This window comes from Triturus cristatus, chromosome 2_1, assembly GCF_964204655.1.
Source record: "Triturus cristatus chromosome 2_1, aTriCri1.1, whole genome shotgun sequence".
Taxonomy (NCBI): Eukaryota; Metazoa; Chordata; class Amphibia; order Caudata; family Salamandridae; genus Triturus; species Triturus cristatus.
Window position 1 is genome coordinate 376,176,412 of NC_140581.1, and position 20,515 is coordinate 376,196,926.

General features: G+C 43.7%; 1 protein-coding gene across 2 annotated transcripts in view; it reads left to right on the top strand.

Moving 5' to 3' along the window:
* SETD9 (SET domain containing 9) overlaps positions 1 to 20,515 on the top strand; it is a 153,587-nt gene that overhangs the window by 100,800 nt on the left and 32,272 nt on the right. For both annotated transcript variants that reach the window (XM_085631363.1, XM_085631364.1), the window contains exon 5: positions 8,604 to 8,709. In XM_085631363.1, coding sequence (XP_085487489.1) covers positions 8,604 to 8,709 — 106 coding nt within the window. The remainder of the gene's footprint in view (positions 1 to 8,603; positions 8,710 to 20,515) is intronic.

Below are 20,515 nucleotides of genomic sequence, written 5' to 3' on the forward strand. Positions count from 1 at the left end.
CACAATTCTTGGTACATCTCGATATCTGCTGCGACCCAGGAAGAAAGACACTTTGTTGCTGAAAAAGACAGTTTGAGCCACTGTCCTGGGTGGTTAAAGACTGACTACAAAGGGGGGTAGTCTGTTAGTGACTACTCATCTCAACGTTAGTGAAGAAACCAACGCCTGCTCAGGACCTTAGGGCACCATCTGTTTTGTTGTTTGTCGACTAAATGAATATGCCTAAGGAGAAGAAACCGACTGTTGTAAAAGTTTGTAGCAAAAGAACAATGATTGTTACTGGACTTACTTTGACTGTTGTTACTGTTGCTATAAGGAGGAATTAGCTCCGGTCCGAAATCTATTGACTGCTACTACGCTTGTCCCCATTGAACATCATTACTTTACTCTTCCTTATCATGAGCAGAAGCACAGAATGTCCTACCTCAATAACACTTTAATTCAGATGTTGCACCATACACACAATGCTACGAACGTTACTAACTGCTGGGTATGTGGAATGATGCCAGCTCATCAGAAAAAGGGTGGAACACCTTTTATTCCTTTGCCGTTTTCACATAATGGCTCCTGCAGAGCCTGGTTTGCACTATTGTGGGCTTCTCATATCACTAACTTTGATGTAGGAAGACTGAACGCTCAGTTGAACAAAGTCTGTTACCCTGATGAGGAAGGAGATCCACCAGCTAAAGGAACTGTATGGGAAATGGAGGAGTATCGTCGAGAAAATTCCTCCACACACTATGTTTTCCCCAACACTCGAACCATGAAGGGAAATGGGCCTCCTGTTATTGCTATTACTAGAGCGCGAGAGGATCTTTGTGTAAGCAGTATTGGCAATATTCCCGTGGGAAAAAGAGACTGTACTTTAGTGTTAAATATTACTGGAATGAACAATAGCAGTTTTTTGTCCTCACATAATGCCTATTTCATTTGCGGAAGTAAAGGTTATTATCATCTACCTATTGGATGGTGCAGCATCTGCTATGTGTCCTTTTTGCTTCCACCTATGTTTTTGGCACCTGCATCCTACCATAAAGACTATAAACTATATAATGACATTTCCAAGACCAGATTCAAGAGGACAATAAACAATGATGAGGTGGATCAAACTGATACTGCACTACAGCAGTATATTGACTTTAATTTGGGACTATTCTTCTTTGTTGGTGCGGCCTTTAACAGCAGAAAGATCAGACGTTTGACACATGTTGTAGAGGCTGTAACCAATCAAATAGCAATGGTACTTGGAAATATCACAGAAGAACTACAAATTGCGAGAATTGTGATGCTCCAAAATAGGATGGTCCTTGATGTCATCCTGGCTGACCGTGGTGGATCATGTTGTATCATCGGGAGTAGCTGCTGCGTTTATATCCGTGACCACGCCCCTTCTGTTTTTGCTGCAATCTCCAAGATGCACAAAATAGCCACTGAAATCCTCCAGGATTCAGGAACTTGGACTTTGACTGGATGGCTATGGAACATGTTTACTGTATGGGGTTGGAAACTATTGTCAGCCCTATGTATAATTTTTGCTATTCTTTTTACTTGTTGTCTATGTATTCAATGTGGCCCAATGCTCTGTTCCCTATGTTTTTCTACTTGTACCTCATGTATAACGACGAAACGAAATGTCACAAATGTAAATGCTCTCTTGGCAATGGACCAAGAAATTACAGAATGAATGCAGATAGATGTGCACGATGTTTTCCGTACTCCCTCAAAAGCATAGGAAGGTGTCTTCAGCATATGCTAAAAGGGTCTTCTGTGGAAATCTGGAATAATGTCTGTTAGCATAAGCTCAAGCCATCTTGGTTGTGGCATCCATTTTGTTGGCTTTGTAATTCTCCCATCCTCTGCTGCTCATCTTTTTTCCTGCCTGTGCTGTCTATTTTAGTTCAATCAATCAATCATTTGTAAAGCGCACTTCATACCCGCGAGGGTCTCAAGGCGCTGGGGGAGGGGGTGCCGCTACTGATTGAACAGCCAGGTCTTGAGTATCCTCCGGAAGGTCAGCAGGTCTTGGGTCTGTCGTAGGCTCAGTGGGAGGGTGTTCCATGTCTTGGCGGCGAGTGGTTGTTCTTCGGATGCGCGGGATGGTGGCGAGTGAGATGTCGGCGGAGCATAGCTGGCGGTTGGGGATGTAGAAGGAGAGCCGTCTGTTGAGCTAGGCTGGGCCGGCCTTGTGGAGTGCTTTGTGTGCGTGGATGAGGAGCTTGAAGGATATCCTCTTGTTGACGGGGAGCCAGTGCAGGTTTCTCAAGTGGGGGGTGCTGTGGCCGTGTCATGGTACGTCGAGGATCAGTCGCGTCGAGGCGTTTTGGATGCCTTCCTGACTCAGCTAAAAGCAATATGCATGCTAAAGAGTTTGTAGCTGGCAGAACACCTGGTCTCAGACTCAACTGCCATAAACACTCCTGCTCCCCCTCCCACTTTACTAAGTGATTTCCCATCTGCCCATGTTTGTCGGTAACTATTCCTGTGTAGGCCTGTACCTTCTATTTGTATCCACATGCTTACCAGTGCTTACCAGTGCTGTATATAAGGCCTGTGTTCTGTGACTTCAATGTACTACCTCAGGCAGCACTTGAGAGTGCTGTGTGGATGTAGTCCCACTCATGAGTGATTAATAAACTGGTAATTTGAATTCCAGCTTCAGTGCCAATCTCTATTTTGTTGGTCTAAGTACCCATGGACAGAGAAGTGTGACCCCTGCACCGGTGTGCTCATTAAGAAGCACATTTCCACAAACTGGCATGGGTGCATATTCAGGAAGGTCAGTGTAAAAATCCAGGACAAAAGGGCAAAATTCAGGACAAAAATTCAGGACAGAAGGTCAAAATTCAGGACAATAATTTGGGACAAAACATATGTTTTACAGTCATATCAGAGGATTTTGCACAATAGTATATAAGTAAGTAAATAGACAACCAAAATAAGTCAAAATAAGTTTATATAAGGTTGAGACAATCGTGCACTTCAGTTTTTCAGTATGCACACAGCTTTGCACTTTCTGCAATCAAGATTTGTGCTAATGTAACAATAAACATTAAATAGTATTTTTTTATTTGTATGTTTAAATCTTACTTTTAAATGTATAGTGAAAACGCTGTTCCAGTCCCATGACATTAAGAAGCACTTCGCTGAATAGCCTATTGTATTTATTTTTACTCAGAATTCTTTTACCTTGCACCTTATATTTATTAAGGGATAATATTTTTCAGGGACATCAGAAACTGAACTGAATACTATTTTAAAAGTGGTTATCACTTCTACCCTTCACAAATATCCACTTTTACAATGTGGTAAATGACCTATAGATGGAGGTTTTGCACAAATGATTGCTCTGCCTCCGACAGTTATTTTATTTGTATTTTCTCCAGCATGGCGCCAAGACAAAAGCAGAATGCCTTGCCCTAGACTGATGCAGGAGAAAGCACACCACATGCTGTCACTACAATAGGGCCCATTGTCACTCTATATGTGATAATCAGCTGCAGTCTCAGAATGACAATGGGCCAGTCCACAGACTGTGCAAAGTTCGGGAGGAGCTGCTGCAGGATGCCTCAGTCTACAGTTTAAAAGATAGGTGCGAGAGGCCCAGAGTGAAAACTTTTAAACTCATGGGGCCTCTCGCAGGGGAACAGCAAACCTTCCTGAAATTCCCCAATTTGACTTTAAGTATGATGTCTGTAAGGCCAAATTACGGACGCCTTACGGACATCATACTAAAATAACGGACAGTCCGTGAAATTTACAGACGGTCGGTCACCCTAGTCCCTGCCAATATTCAAATGTGCCGATAAATCACCAGGGTGTCAAAAAGTTACCAACTACTGGTAAGAGCTGCTTAAAAACTCATGATTCACTTAGAAGCTCATCGGCCATGGAAAAGAAAACCCCAAACAAATCGTTCTAGCAACAGGCTTCACGGCTTCTCTCACCAGTGTCTGGACAAAGCACATCCAGTAAAATTAGGGAATGACCCCCGTCATCACTCCCCGCTAAAAGAGAAGGTGCTCAAAACACTATCTGGCGGTGAAAATGAGCCAGTAATAGGAACAGGGAGAAGCCAGAGGGCTACCCCTGGGCCAATGAGTCTGGGTTGGGTGCTATAAAAGAACAACTCCTGTTAATCTTGAGGTTATTTCCGTCCCTTTCCGACACCTAACAGGGAGCAGAAGAGCTTTGTCACTTTGGGAGGAACGACCTACACTCCTAGAAGCCCAGAGAGGGAGATTTGAGGCTATGTTAACCTCTAGCCCTCAGTGTAGCAACAGAGAATTTGTAACTCTGTGTTGCAACTTCATAAGTAATTGAACCCTACTCTACTATTGAAACATGAGTGCTGGTCCTTGTGGTCCGCTGCTTCTGATCTGATAGAAAAAAAGTACAAAAGAGGGACCGAGGGAAAGCAGCAGCAAACTAACATAATAATGCCCCAGTCTGGAGTAACATCAGCTCAGTGGGCGCAAAACATACATGATCTCAATGCTGATAATACATATCATGCCCAAGTGGGCTAATCCTTAAGGTAGTCGTCAAAAATGAAATGGAACTGCCTTACAGTTGTTTTTTTCAACATCATTGTATCCAGGGTCGGGCAGTGAGGTCATGGAAGTTTTGTCATGGGCACGAGAAACGCAGGAACTCTCACCAACTCTGCCTAATTTTCAGCCACATGTCTGTTTCAGTTCCTGAGTTAATCAGAGTGACCTGCACTCAGCTCTAAGGAGCAGTGATGCTGCCCCTTCCCACCACACGACTTCCACCTCCTGCGATTGCAGCTCCCCTGAGGTTTCACCTAGCCTGATCACAAAGGAAATATGGTAGTTTCTCAGTACCAAATAACTCAATGAAGTTAAAGCCCCTCCAGTATGCACAACATGACTGTCGTGACAGTGGCATGAGTGGGTCCTATGACAAATTCTGCTAACTTCTGTGTGGTGCTGCAAAGGATAGAATTGTAACCTTGTACCAGTAAGGAGTATTTGAACAAATGCAGAACTTTATATATGAATGGTTTGAAACTGCGCGCTTATGTATAAATATCTGAAGATTAGTATGAGGACCTGACTATATAGAAATCTGTATTTCCAGCTGTCCATGTGATCATGAATTTTATTTTGTGGTGCCAGTTGTATGCTCACAAGAAACAGAGCCAGACAGCTTGTCCTCTGTGATGAGTATAGGGACTGAACGACAATTGCGCATTGCTTTGGAGGATAGAGGTTTTTTGGTCGATGCAGGTGAGGTGCTTACACAAAGATCCTCTTGCGCTCTAGTAACAGCAATAACAGGAGGCCCATTTCCCTTCATGGTTCGAGTGTTGGGGAAAACATCGTGTGTGAAGGAATTTGCCTCAGTGCCTCAAATCAGAGGTTCTGTTACTGGGTTGGGATGATCATGGGTTCCTTCCTTCATGTGGCCTGAGCAGCTTACCGTACCCCTTATCCCAGTAGAGAAGGTGAGGAATCTGGGTATTGTTGATGGTCTGCTAACCTTCGAACCCCAGGTCAATGCCTTTGGGGAGCCTTCCTCTGCTAAAGATGGAATGTGCCGGCATGTACATAAAGGGACGATACTTTATTTGAAGACTTCATAATATCTGACGATAAGATAGCCACAGGAACAAGACAAAAGATGATGTGCTTCCTCAACAGAGATTCTTCATTAACGAGTTTGTTTGCTCTTCATTAGATGTTGATTACTGGTTTTGTTAATAGACTGCATTTCTGCGACATAGCCAGTGGTCAGGTAAAGAGACGTGTTACCTTTGCCCCTAGTGGCCATGACCTCTGTGTGTCGGTCTGTTTTATTAAATTTATGGACTTTATTACATGTTGATTTGGAGGGGCTGAGCACAAAGTGTGTTGAAAAGTGTTGTTTGTATTACATAAGTGCACTAGGAAGGTTATTATTATAGATGGCTGTATCTGATAAGAGTATTTTAATTTGAGTGTACACTTGTTGATAACGTTGACAGCAGCAGAATAACAAGATTTTACTTTCTGTATGTATAGGGCCTAGCTGACATCAAATGAGTTTATCATTCCTGAATTTGAATAAAATTATGTAATTTTATATAGAATTAGATCTTTGGAAGTTAATGGATTGCTTTTAATTGTAATGACTATTATAAATCAGTAAATTCAACTTGATTACCCACTGCTTTTGATGAAGGATTAGCTTGTACTTTGACCCTCCTTCATCTCTCTGCAGTGCTCGATACAGGCAAACAAAGTATATAACCTTGACTGAATTATTAACTGGAGGAAAATGCTTCTTTTTGCATGGTACAACCTGGCTACCAGTGGCAGATCTCTTTCAAAACTGTACCACGATTGGTACAACTTCAGTTACCCTTATAAATCCCTAGTAAATTGTACCCCTGGTACCTCGGGCATGGGTACTGAAAAGGGTTCTCTGGGTCTGCAGCACCTATTGGGCCACGCCAGGGCCCACTCACCAAGGCAATTCACTCTGCCACTGCAAGCCGCGTGTCTCGGTGCCGGAACATCCTAAGAGTCGACATGGCACAGAGCCCTGTGTGCCATGCCTCCCAGGCACTGCATAAGAAGACTTGCTGCATAACCAGGAACTAAGCTGTACTGCAGAAGAAACTGACACCAAACCCTCCCAACTGTGAAAGGACTCGACAACTTTGGTCTGCCGTCCCTACCTGAAACTTGTGCAGCCTCCAAGAACCCCAGAGCCTTGCCAGCCTGCGCCAATTGCCTGGGACCTCCCTATAGACTAGTGGTACTTGTCCCCTGCACACCGCTGGTAAAGATCGCCACGAGGTGAAGACCTACACGGACCGTGTCGACGCGATTCACAGCATCAACCAAAAATTGCAGCAGCTAAGGCTTGTTGGTCACCAGTCCGGTAACTAACCCCTTCAAATTATCCATGAGCTAGAGGGATACTCACAGTACCTGTGACTGACGCTGGAAACAGCCCCGCTCCTATTAGCCTGTACCCGCTTTTAGGTGATGTCAACGGCATGAAAACAGCAACTTGGACACAACCGAGAACGACTGCCCTCACCGTACCTGTAGCTGAACGCTGCCGGTGAAGAACAAATTCTATATCCCAAGACCTCCAGCACCTCTGTTCCAGGTAACCCAGCACTGCCTGCTGTGCCCAAGTCCTGGGTCTTCCAAAACTCTGACTCCCCTGGGGTAGACGTTCCCCTGAACTCTGAGCGACCGTTGTCCCTCAAAATGTGAGTTTTTCTCATTTATTGCCTCTGTGTGACAACAAATGCTTAGCACTACCCTCTGATAAGCCTAACTGCTTGCCCTCACTACCACAAAAAGAACATTAGAATGTTCTGCTCTTACGTCTGACTAGCCATTGGGGAGCCACTGGACTCTCTGCACAGTGTACTTCATTTTAGAACACTATATACAGAGAGCCAGCTGTTTTGTGAAGGTAACATCCTTGAAATGGTTATTGCTCTTGTTTAGCCAACAAGTTTCACCTGGTAAAATTGGCCTCTTCCCTACCTGGCCAAGTCAGTATCACCTGCCGAGGTCCAGCAGGGATCAGCTGTATCCCATACAATTACTAAATGATACTGACAACACCCAAATTAATGTCTCCACTGATTCTTTAAATCGTCTCAAAGTAGCGGACCGTCTTGATCACCAAATAATAGAGATGGCAGATCTGGCCTTGTCTCAACTCTTCTAACATCCAGAACTACTTTTTGTTTCAGGTCACCCACACTGATTCTCATTTGTCTGTCCACCTTCCATGGGCCCTCCAACAAATCTATTGAAATGTTTGCAATCCTGGTGTTCTTTGAGGTAACTTAATCAATGATATCTTAAGTGAAAAAAGTCACTAAAAACGCATTCTACAAACCAGGTGTCCAATAACCAGTCCTGCCTCTACTACTTCTGCCTCAAGGACTGCGTTTGCCCTTGCAGTGTTGCTTATACTACTACTTTACTCTTTATTCAGACCTCCCTGCAAGACCCTTCACAAACCCTTCATCAAAGTGTCTAGAACCATGACTCTCACTATGTAACTGGACTGAAGAGCACTGCTCACATCACTTCCCCTGTGATGATCCCTCATTGATTTCCTTTGAAACTAAGGATTAAGTGAAATACATTCAGCTTTGTTCATAAGGGCCTTTATAGCCATCCACAGCCCATCTACCTCTCTTATCACTTGTTGACTTTATGATTGTTGTTGACCCTGTACATAGCTCTGCTGCCCTTAAGCTAGGTTTTTGCGATAGAAATACCATATACCTACACACAATATATACACATGTAATTCACTCACTTATTTATGGATGGGGATTACAACTGTTTTACCCTTGAACTGCAGATTTATTTCAAATAAATTCATGGTTTTGTAAAAGTCTTTGAAATGTTTGCATTATGACTTTTTCCTGTAAAAATATTGTAATGCTATTTTTCAGTGATTTCCCTTATGAATGACAGGGTTGACACTGATGGATTACTGAGAGTACTGAAACATGAAGGTGCTATTCAGGGTACTAAAATGGGTGAGATTAACATTTGAGGAAAAGTACTTTAATATTTGTCATGATGATTCTATTTTCTGTTTTTGTTGTTTCCTAGACCGAGAAGCCAATGTCTGCTATCAAGAGTTCGATGTACCTGAAGATTTTCCTATTGAATTAAGACAATATATTCCAAATATAAAATACAGTCATGACGATACAGGGTTTGTTTATTTTACTCTCTTTAGCACTGTTTGCTTCCAATTAAATGCTTCATATACTGTATTTCCGGGGTGTCATGTTATTCAGTTTAAATGACCAGTTTTTGTCTATCATGTGCTAGCTGGTGAACCAATCAAACCGAAAATGTGGAAAGTTAGGAAAAGTTAATGCCCTGTTGTACTGTAGAGCATTTGTCTAGAATTTTAAACAGCCGTCAGAAGTCTCCTGGCCAGACATAAATAGGAAAGACCAGTAAGGAGAGCAGAGTCCCTTTGTAGGTCCTCATTGCCAGCGCCATTGACTTTAGTGCTTACCACGGGATGGTATTGTCTGGATTCCCTTCTCATTGCAAGTTCAGTTGCTGAGAATGATGGATAGCTACAGAAATTGGCGTTGAGCACACAGATTTATGCAATCTTTCCCTCATTTTATCCATTTTTCTGCATCACATTCCATCAAATTTTTCCTGGCAAAATGTGAAGGGACTGAATTCCAGACGTCTCGGTTTTCCCACTAAGCTCTTAATCGTGATTTGGGGTAAACTACTTTTGCAGATTAGAATGGGTATATTAAGGTGCCCCATGTGTTTTCCTTTATCCTTGATGTTAGTCAAGAGAAGGTAAATTGGTTTTTCTGATGGGTCTGGCTTTTTGTTACGAAAAGTGTTTGTGTGGGGTTGTATGGATGGGCAAGTCACTGAATGTGGAATATTGTGAATGGATGGATAAGTGAGCAGCAACGGAAGTAGATAATAGTCTCTTACCACCGATATGCTTGTGCCTATCATGAACTTACTCATCATCTTTCATGTTTATCCATCCAAGAACTTCACTTTTCTTCTATTCATCCAGCTGCCCATGTATTCATTCAAACTTCAATCCATCTGTGCGATCACTCTCCCATCCAGCCATGCATCATGCTACTCACCAATTCATCCTTCAGTGCACTCACTCATCTATCTACTTATTCACCACTTTAATTATTTTCATATTCACTACTTCGCAATCTGCACAGCCACACAGGAAAAGTTTTCAATCAATGAAGAAGCACCTTTATTTATTTATTTATTTTAAAGCCAGACCTGTTGGCTTTGCTAGTGCTTGATTTTAAATTGACCGTCATTTGCAAGGTCTGAACAACACTGTGGCCATTAAAATCCCATTGATCAAAAAGCTGATTGGTGTAGTGTCTTGTGAGTTAGAGATGACCAGACCCTTTTGGTTCCTGACGTACTCCATAGAACAGTGGCATAAGTGCATTGAGTGGGTTGATAGAATTTATGATGTACAATATTCAGTTTATGGTTACAGGCTGTGAAATAATGACATGTAATACCAAGCTCCATGTGTGGAGTAAAATGTTTTACACGTCCCAAGGCTGGGAAGGACGCTACAACTGGCGACAAGAGGGGGGATATGTAACCTGAAGAACCAACAGTGCTCTCCCAGAGAGTTTGCCATGGTTCTGCAAACAGCTTGTGCGTGCCATATGCACCTCAGTCGTAGTGAAGATCAACAGTTGGCATATATGGAGTCAAAGCGCCACTGCAGCCAGTGCAAAGCTTTCAAAGAAGATGAAGGCCTTACAGAGAAATTTGTGTATAATCGGCCAGGAACCTGCTTGTGAGTCTGTGAAAGAGGTACTGCTCCACAAAGCAATGCAAAGCCATAAGCCATACGGAACGATAATGCTAGAGGCAGCGACAACCAGGTACGAAGAAGTGCTAAAAGAAAGAATAGTCAGATTCCAAGAGTATAACTAAACTTACTAGAGCCTGAGTAAAGAAAACCATTCGACCTCAGCAGCGGGTGAAGCGACCCAGATGAAAGCACAAGTTTTGTGCTTGCAGAGCAGTTGGTCCTCTAAGCGAGCACCACAGAATGCTCCAGTGGTTACATGACATCATATCGCATACTAAGACACAAATATCAGCATTTGGCTAGTGCTTACTGAAGGTACTGGTCCAAGTGGGCTGCTGAAATTGCCAGAGTGGGCACCGCTCTCGACAACAGAAAGTTCCACAGGTTATGATGCCGCCGCCTTCCTGAAATCACCCTTTCCTTTCGATGCCACCAAAAAGCAGAATATTGGTGCCTGATGGACTGCCTGGATTGAAACTTTTAAGGATTTCATCGATGCCTTGGATGATGCAGATTAAAAAATATCTCGAGGAATCTTGCAGATGAAGGCATAAAGGAAGTAATAAAGAAAATACCACACTCTGATGTAGTCTCATACCGTCAAATCAAAGCGGTGTTAAATATCAAGTTCAATCTAATGCCGAATATCGATTAGGAAATGTACGTTTTCAACCAAGAAAGGCAGAAAGCTACTGAAACATTCAACAAGTTTGTCGAAAGACTTGATACACTCATCATTGTAAGTTCAATTAATTCAATGATGAAGAAACAATACTTCTCAGAGTCATAGATGGCTGCCTTTCCGATTTATTCAGACGACAAATGCTGAGACAAACGCTCAGCCTGGAGCAAGTACTAATGGCTGCAAGAGCCGAAGAATGTGAAGACCGATAAGCGACTGACATGGAGGCCGGAGGAGTCCAGAGTGATTCAGCACTGAACATGAAAAGTAAGCAGAGACACAAGGTCGAGAGCCAAAAAGTGATGTCTCGAAAGAAAAATAAACTATACTTCAATGCAGCTTTTCTTTTCCACATGAAATTAAATTGCCATTGGACAAGTATGCAAGGGCTGCGGGAAAGAGAACCATTTTGTTTAATGGTCTGCAAAGCGAAAGAAAAATGTAAGTGTGATCCAGCGACCAGGACTAATACATTTCCACAGACAAGGGCCAATTTCATTACCCAACAAGTCCCTTCACGCTGGGTGAGTGTAATACCGAACTTACCAAAATCCTAATTATATAGTTGTCTGCAAAATATGTGGCGATGCAGTCTTCATTTATGTTGACATGATTTGGCAAGCTAATACCTAATTCTATTATACTTATAATTCAAGAATAAACACCTTTAGAAAAGACAAACTCATTTGTATTTATAATATTTTATCTAAATAATGTGAAAATGCTCTTCAATACCAAATACAGTATGAATCCTAGACCATCACGAGAAACAAAATTAGAAAAAAACAATAGATCGCATCTCAATAACTGTACATAAAGGAGTTTAAAGGCGAAGAGACAAAAGCTTCAGAGACAAAAATACTTTCGCAAATGATTATGCAAATTCAGTTTTCTGTCTATACTAACCCAATAGGAAATAAGAAAAGTACTTCCTGGCCTCGAGAGCAGTAAGGTCCCTCAAGATGATTTGAAGAGGCAAAGACCAACAGGCACATGCATCAAAAGAAAAACCGGTGGCAAACGGGCATATTCTCAGAATCTGCCCCTTTGTGACCGGTATTTTTGCATTTGGGATGCGTCATCTCAAATGCAAAAATCGCAATTTAAGTAATCTCTAAATTGCGATTACTTGAATTGCGATTGCATTTAAGGAATTGCAAATTGAGATTCCTTAAATGGAATGCATTAAAGTAATAAAATTAGCGATTTCGCTAATAGGGGCCGCAAATTACCATGAAGTAGAACTTCATGGTCACTTGCAAAACCTTTGAAAAATGCACCTTTGTGCACTTTTCAAAGTTTCATGTTGCGCACACACATGCCCTTAGGGCATGTGTGTGTGCAACATATATGCACAGGTCAATTCCAAGGGTGCAACAGGGTGTCCTTTTGACACCCTTGCACCCTGAAATTGCATGCACAATTTGCGAGTATCTATTGGTACTCGCAAATTGCGCTTGCAATTTCCCATTCATTCCCATAGGAATGAATGGGAAGCTATTCCTTATTCCAGACTCGCAATTTGCGAGTCGCAAATAAGGAATGTGTAGGAATCGCTATTAATATAGCGATTCTTACATGCATTGGATTTTGCGAGTCCTTATTTGCGAATCCTTAATATTCGCAATTAAGGACTCGCAAAATCCTAGCTTGATGCATGTGCCAGCAAGTCAGGAAACAACAAACAGGAACAGCCAGTTCAAGAATAGGAGACAGCAACATGCGCCTCTCATCACGCAAGAAAACTCCACAACAACAAATGCCACCACCTACACCCCTCCCACCGGAATCCTCAATTATACCCTAGAACCCAAAGACCAACCCACAATTATATCAGAACTAACAATTTCTCCTCATTCAATTGGTTATGGAAGGGGGTGTACTGTCACATCACTCTTGTCGTGTCACTTTGTTCAGAAACCTAATTGCTCATTTATTCATCTTATCAACTTCCATCCCCAGGAAATACAAATTCGATTAGCTGTCATAATACACATTTCCTCCATCCTGGTCATGCAACAAACTCTGAATTACATTTGTCCATTTGCGCTGCTCTCGAAGGAAGTGTTCTGTCTCCCGAAGTTTATTTTGTTTCTGCATGCAAACTCTTGGCAGGCACATAGGACCCGGGAAGGACAATTGTCTTCCACCTTCCCCTTCTCGCTCAGAATTAAACTGCATTTCTTTCTTTCATTAACCCAAACGTTTCCTGCAGGGCAGAAAACCATACTTCTACGGAAAACAAACACAGACATTATTAATCACTTATAATGCTATACCAGATTGCTTGTGTGTTTACCCCTGAGGCGGAAGCCGGGGGCAGTGTGTACGTGCGTGTGCTTTTTTTACTTTTTTAACCTGTTGCTTGTTGCTTGCCCTAGAAATTGTTGCGGTGTGCCACCTTTCTGGCTTCTACTGTTGCTCTTGCTTACCTCCAAAGCACTCCTTTTGGCTTCGCCCATTTGACTGCTCCTACCTCTGCTCTGCGATCGCCATCTTGGGAGGAGGCAGGGGCAGCGTTCTAGTCATGACTGCCTCCCGCCCTCCCGGACTATTTAAATCCCTCGCACCCACTCCCGCACAGATTGCTTGTGTGTTTACCCCTGAGGCGGAAGCCGGGGGCAGTGAGTACGTGCGTGTGCTGTTTTTTACTTTTTTAACCTGTTGCTTGGTGCTTGCCCTAGAAATTGTTGCGGTGTGCCACCTTTCTGGCTTCTACTGTTGCACTTGCTTACCTCCAAAGCGCTCCTTTTGGCTTCGCCCATTTGACTGCTCCTACCTCTGCTCTGCGATCGCCATCTTGGGAGGAGGCAGGGGCAGCGTTCTAGTCATGACTGCCTCCCGCCCTCCCGGACTATTTAAATCCCTCGCACCCACTCCTGCACAGATTGCTTGTGTGTTTACCCCTGAGGCGGAAGCCGGGGGCAGTGAGTACGTGCGTGTGCTTTTTTTTACTTTTTTAACCTGTTGCTTGGTGCTTGCCCTAGAAATTGTTGCGGTGTGCCACCTTTCTGGCTTCTACTGTTGCACTTGCTTACCTCCAAAGCGCTCCTTTTGGCTTCGCCCATTTGACTGCTCCTACCTCTGCTCTGCCTCTGCCCACGCCCGGTAGTTCCGGCGCCGAGCAGAGACGACGATCGCCATCTTGGGAGGAGGCAGGGGCAGCGTTCTAGTCACGACTGCCTCCTACCCTCCTCTTTCTATAAAATGCTCACAGCTCCCCGACGGCGCAGCGGTCGGGCGCAGCGGGCACGCCGGCGGCGCGCCGAAGGCGCGCCAAAGGCAAGCCCGTCTGCGCCCGTCCGCGCCTGGTCAGGACTCGGGGCCATAGACCCTGTCTCTAGGCTGGTTTATGACTCCGACCAGCTCCTTGCTTACCAGGGTCCCTGGCCTCTCAGTCCTATCACTCTCAAGCGCACCCAGGCGCTGAATGTTGCTGTCCCTTCTGCCTCTTTCTCTGCTGTCTCTCCTCCTCGCTCACAGGTATCTGTTTCCCCCACACCTCCCCTTCCCCTTGTCCCGCGTCTACGGCCTCTGCCTATCTTCTTAATACCCGCTCGGCAGCCAGACATCAGTTGGAGCTCTACAACCTTTTGGACACCGAACACCCTGACTTTCTCTGTCTGACGGAAACCTGGTTTTCCGCCGACTCCCAGCCTGATGTCTTGTCTGCTCTCCCTGATACATATTACATACTCCGGGCTGATCGCCCGGATGGGAGAGTCGGTGGGGGCGTAGCCCTGATTATTAGGTCCACTTTCCAGTTTCAGCCTCTGCCCTCTCCCTCCATACCCAAAATTGACTTCCTAGTAGCTCGCTCAGTCAACCTGCTATTTCCTCTCACCTTAGTCCTAGTATATCGTCCGCCTCACACTACGCCCCATTTTGTACCTGACCTGCAGGAACTTCTTGCCACTCTTGTGGTCAACAATTCGTCCGTTCTTCTGTTGGGCGATTTCAATTATTGGCCCAGTGACCCCAAGGAGGACTCAGCCTCCAAGGACTTTTCTGACACTCTTTGCTGCCTTAACTTCACTTCCCACATTAACGCTCCCACTCATGTTCATGGCCATATTCTTGACCAGATCTGGTCAGCTAATCGGGCCATTTCTTCAACCACAATCCTCCCTTGCACCTGGTCTGATCATTCGCTTATTTCCTTCACGATCGATTTAGCAGCCACTCATAAGCCCCCCTGCCTAAGAATGTTCTTGCCCGCAATTGGAATCGGCTGGATTTCGATTCCCTTCTCTCCTCCTTGACTACATCTATCCCGGATTTGTCAGCCCTCTCCCTTGACCTCCAAGTGGACGCCATTAACACCTGGCTTTCCACTTCATGTGATCAGATCGCCCCACTCAGGACAGTTAAAGCCTGCCGCCCACACGACGCCAACAAATGGTTCACCAGTGACCTTAAAGCCCTCAAACTGGCACTCCACCAGTCTGAGCGCCAGTGGAGGCGGCATTACAGCCCTGCCCTGAAGGACCAATATCGTTCCCGCCTGGCCAACTATAAGAGAGCGATTTTATCAGCTAAAACTGACTATTTTTCTGGTAAAATTTTACTCGCTGTCAATAAACCTAAGGAGATCTTTTCCATTGTCCATAACCTGGCCGCATCCGATCGAGTCAACCTTAACCCCACCTCCTCACACACTCTCTGTCTATCTCTTAATGATTACTTTTTTGATAAGATCACCACTATCAAATCTAACATTCTACCACCATCTTCCCTACTTCACCTCTGTTCCCCTCCTCCTTTGACCTCTTCTCTCACTCATTTTCCCCCCATTCCAAAAGAAACCTACCTGACTTTGCTCTCTAAGATCAGATCAGGCTCCCCGGCCGACTGCGGACCAGCACGCATTCTCAGAGAATTGCTTGCTGGCTGCCCTGATCCCCCTCTGGCCCTCCTAAACTCCTCTATCTCTCAGGGAACTGTACCATCTCAATTCAAATCTGCCACGGTCATCCCTATCTTAAAAAAACCTGGCTCTGACCCCACCCTTCTCTCTAATTTTAGGCCTATCTCACTGCTTCCCTATTTAGGCAAGGTCCTGGAGAGCTATATCACCTCTTGCCTGTCCACGTACATTGAGAACAACCATCTTCTGGCTTCCCATCAAGCTGGTTTTCGCCCGGTCCATTCCACCGAGACTGTGGTCCTCTCTGTCCTGGACGAGCTCAAAAACAAGGCGGACTCTAACATCCCTCAGGCCCTGGTACTCCTCGATCTTTCCGCCACCTTTGACACGGTCAACCATACCATCCTTCTAGATCGGGTCAGGGCGGCGGGCATCCAGGGCACCGCCCTCTCATGGCTCGCTTCATTTCTCCAAACTCAACCCGGATAAAACGGAGCTAATCCTTACTGGAGGAACCTCCAACCCTTGGTCCTCAGCTTTTTGGCCTCTCAGCCTCGGTTCCCCTCCAGTCCCCTCTGCCTCTGTGCGTACCCTCGGCATCAGAATCAGTAAGGATCTTTCGATGCGTCCTCAGATCAGCTCCGTCGTCTCTTCATGTTTTCTTGCTTTACGCATTATTCGCAAGATCTCTCGCTTCTTCTCCCTGGATGCTCTCAAAATCATCGTCCTGGCTATGGTCCTCTCCCGTTTAGACTACGGCAATTGCCTCTATGCGGGAGTCCCTGCCTATGAGCTACGACGTCTTCAAACCATCCAGAATCAGGCGGCTCGTCTCATTCACCAACTTCCTAAATATCATCATGTCTCCCCCCTTCTCAAATCCCTTCACTGGCTTCCCATCTCGCATCGCACCCTCTTTAAAATGGGATGCATTGTTTTCATGGCCCTAGCTCACACTGCCCCTCTTTTCATCAACTCACTGATTACCCCCTACATCCCCAGCCGTACTCTCCGCTCCTCTAACCAGGTCCGCCTCACTATCCCTCGTTTCCGCAAGTTGAAAGCAGGTGGCACCAGGTTCTCTGTTCTTGCCCCTCGCTTTTGGAACGATCTTCCTTTTTCCATCAGATCCTTAACTTCCTATTCTCACTTCAGGAAGGCACTTAAGACTCACCTGTTCACCCTAGCGTTCCCCTCCCATTAACCCCCACTCGTTCACCTTATCCCACGCACGCAATCTATCAGCGCCAGGAAACCGCTTGGTCACAGAGCGCATTACAAGTCCTTTCAACTTCAACTTCTACCATAACGCACCCACCCTGTGTTACATTTACCCATGCGCAACCCGAGTTAATATTATTTTCCTAGCAAATGTTAATAAATGCATTAAAGCTGCATTAGTCCTTTTACCTTACGTTAGTCGAAGCATTTGCAGCCTACTCAAGTGCTTTAGTTCGTGCTTGCGCAGTAGCATTTTTCTACATGTTAGGCCCTTTTTACGCATAGGTTTTTCACAGCACACAGTTAATAAGTGTTACTGAGGGTTCAATTCGAGCAGGTTTCATTGCACGAAACCCCTGCTCCATCAATCCCCCCTTTGATGGCGTCTTTGAGCCATCACCAAATACCCACCAATACAAATTATCACTTTTAGAAAGCAGTAGTTCTCTCTTGTTTCATCATTATTCTGTCTAAATCCTTAATCATTTCATAGTAATTTCCTTTCCTATCCTCTAACTCTCTCTTCTCTCTTTCTCTTTCTTGCTCTTCGTTTAACATCAGGTGGCTCTTTCTTGCACTTACAACACCTGTATATCAGGAAAATCATTAGGATCACTGCAGCCACTGCAATAATTGGTGTTAGTATTCTCCCTAATAAACTATTCCCAAAAGTAGCAAACTAATTACCCACAGAGGAAAAATTCTTACCAAGTTTCTCCCAAGCACCATCAACCTTCAGTTCAGCCAAATCTTCTCGAATATTTGTAATATTTCTGATCTATCCCTCTAGACCCTTAGTCTTGTCAGGGATATATATGCAACATTGTTGTATTTTCAACATATTGCATGCAGACACCACCCTCTTTAGCCAATAATAAATCAAGGGCAATCCGTTTTGTAAAAGCATAGACTTGATTGCAACCATTTCAGTATCAACCATCAAAAACCCACCAGCAGTGTCTGTTGATAAATGATCAACCACTGTGGACAATTTTCTATTTGTATGTGAATTTAGAATGACTCCAACTGAAGGTATCAATGCTCCAAAAATATCTCCCACAATTGCTGAAAAACGTGCTCCCCTTTTACTACGTGTTAATCCATTCTTTACTTCATTGATTCCGTCGTTCTTGTTCAGGTGATACACTTTAAGGAAACTATACCCATATAACAACATCCATACCAATGTGCGGGCAACCTATAGTAGGCATTCTTACCACACACATAATAGATCATCGGATAGACTATATCAGTTCCTCCTCTTATTCCCCATCCTCCCGTAATTAGGAAAACATGATCACATTCACTAGAACCAATGAAATAGCACAGCTTCCCTCTATGATGCCAATCGAGGGTCATGGCAACTTATGTCTCACCCTTTTTATAATTTCCTTCTCTATAAGCCCATGGAGGTACATTAGACTTTTGCTCAGCAGCTTTTCTCTTAAAGTCTTGCCTTCTATCCTCTACCATGTTCATGAATTCTATTTCTTCAAACCGCAAACTACATGTTAAATTATTCCGATGTGCGTATACTACATCTATAGACTTTGTTGAAAACCTTTATTGTAAACTACCCTTCTCATAGAAAAGTCTGGTTAGGACACTACATGACACTCCATATGTTAAAGGTAGGTAATGGTAAGTCACTCCCTCTGAGACAGACGATGGTAATTGCATGCACACGTAGCAGTCTCTCACATCCATTGTGTCCACATATTCATACAACTTAGTAAAAACATTTATTGAAAAGTTATTAATTGACTTATCCTGATGATAGATACTGTCATCTACCATTCTCTCTATATTAGTATATGAGGCTTATTTAAGACCTTTAGAATCTACTTTCTCACTCATCACACTGTTAGTATTATTATTTCCATTAGTTAACATAAAGACAGGCACGATAACAATTAGTGTTAACCACACCAACATTAGTAATAGAATACTAAAGAAGCAAGCATTAATACATCGATGTTTAAAACTACGATTTTGATATCCAGTCTCTGTTGTATCTGCCATTTCTAGGAAAATGTGTATCACAAAAAACTAAGAAATCTATTAAACTATCTAAAGTAGTGTATCCAAACACTTTCAACCTTCTTTCTTCACACCCTCTTTTTTTTTTTTTTTTAAATATCTTTACAGCCTTTAATTAAATTTCTGCTTCAGTTCTCTGCACTTTTCCAATTGAACTTTCAAATTTCTGCACCCTAATTTACACAGTTCTTTTTGGGTAGCTCGTAACTGTTTGCGTCACTCAGTTCTGCACTAGCGTTTTTTTTGCTCTGATCTGTGTGCTCAATTTCTTCCAACACCACATATATCCATTCAGATGCTGTATATTTCTTGTTCAGAACTCTTGCTCTTTATGTTTTCCGAATTGTATCTTCCTCCGACTCACTCTGTTCAGTCTCGCTTGGTACTTCTACTATTGTGTCTGGTGTTTTCTTTTTCACAGTGTATTTCAGTCTTTTCACTCCCTTTGGCCACATATCACCTTTTCAGGCTATCTTAACCTTTACAGTTTACTCTGTTTCATTGTCAAGTTCGCAACTCCTCTTTTTCGATTCTTTTCTTTGTCGCATTTGCTCTTGATCTTCGTTCAACACTTCATCATTTATTTCAACAGCAGTCTTACGAACCCCAGTAGCTGGTACCCACTTAATTCGACTTTGTTCGGGTTCAACCACATGTTCAACAGTTTCAAGATCTGCAGCTTAGGGCTCTGTTGCCTCAGGCTCTACTGCTTCTGGGTCTACTTGACTCTCTGTCTGTTGCTGTTCTTCTTCCAGTCTTTCAAGTGGACTTGGGACTCTTCTTGTATGGCTCGCATGTATGCAATTTGGCAGGCCACCATACTTCACTGCTGTCATTGTCACCAGTATTTCCTGGTATGGCCCATGCCAACGAGGCTCCAAACACAACTTTCTTACATGCTTCTTCACCAGGATCCACTCTCCTGTACTTAAATCATGTGCTTGCTCTTGCAGTGTTGTGGCTGCAACTTGTCCAACCTGATGAGACACAGAACGCACCATATCAGCCAATCCTTTACAATAATCGAGCATTAGATCATCAGTAATATTCATCAGTTGATTTGCTGGTACAATTGGCTGTCTCATTGCTCTCCCCATTATGACTTTGTGGGGGGGTAATCCAGTCTTTTTATCAGGAATTCTTCTCAGACTCATCAATACCAGAGGTAAAGCATCTGGCCATTTCATTGCTATGGATGCACACACCTTTGGTAGTCTAGATTTAATAGTGCCATTAATTTGCTCAACCACATCTGAGACTTCTGGTCGATAGGCACAATGCAGCTTTTGCTCAAGTCGTAATGCTGCGCAAATCATCGAAATTATTTCATTATTAAAATGTGTACCTCCATCCATTTC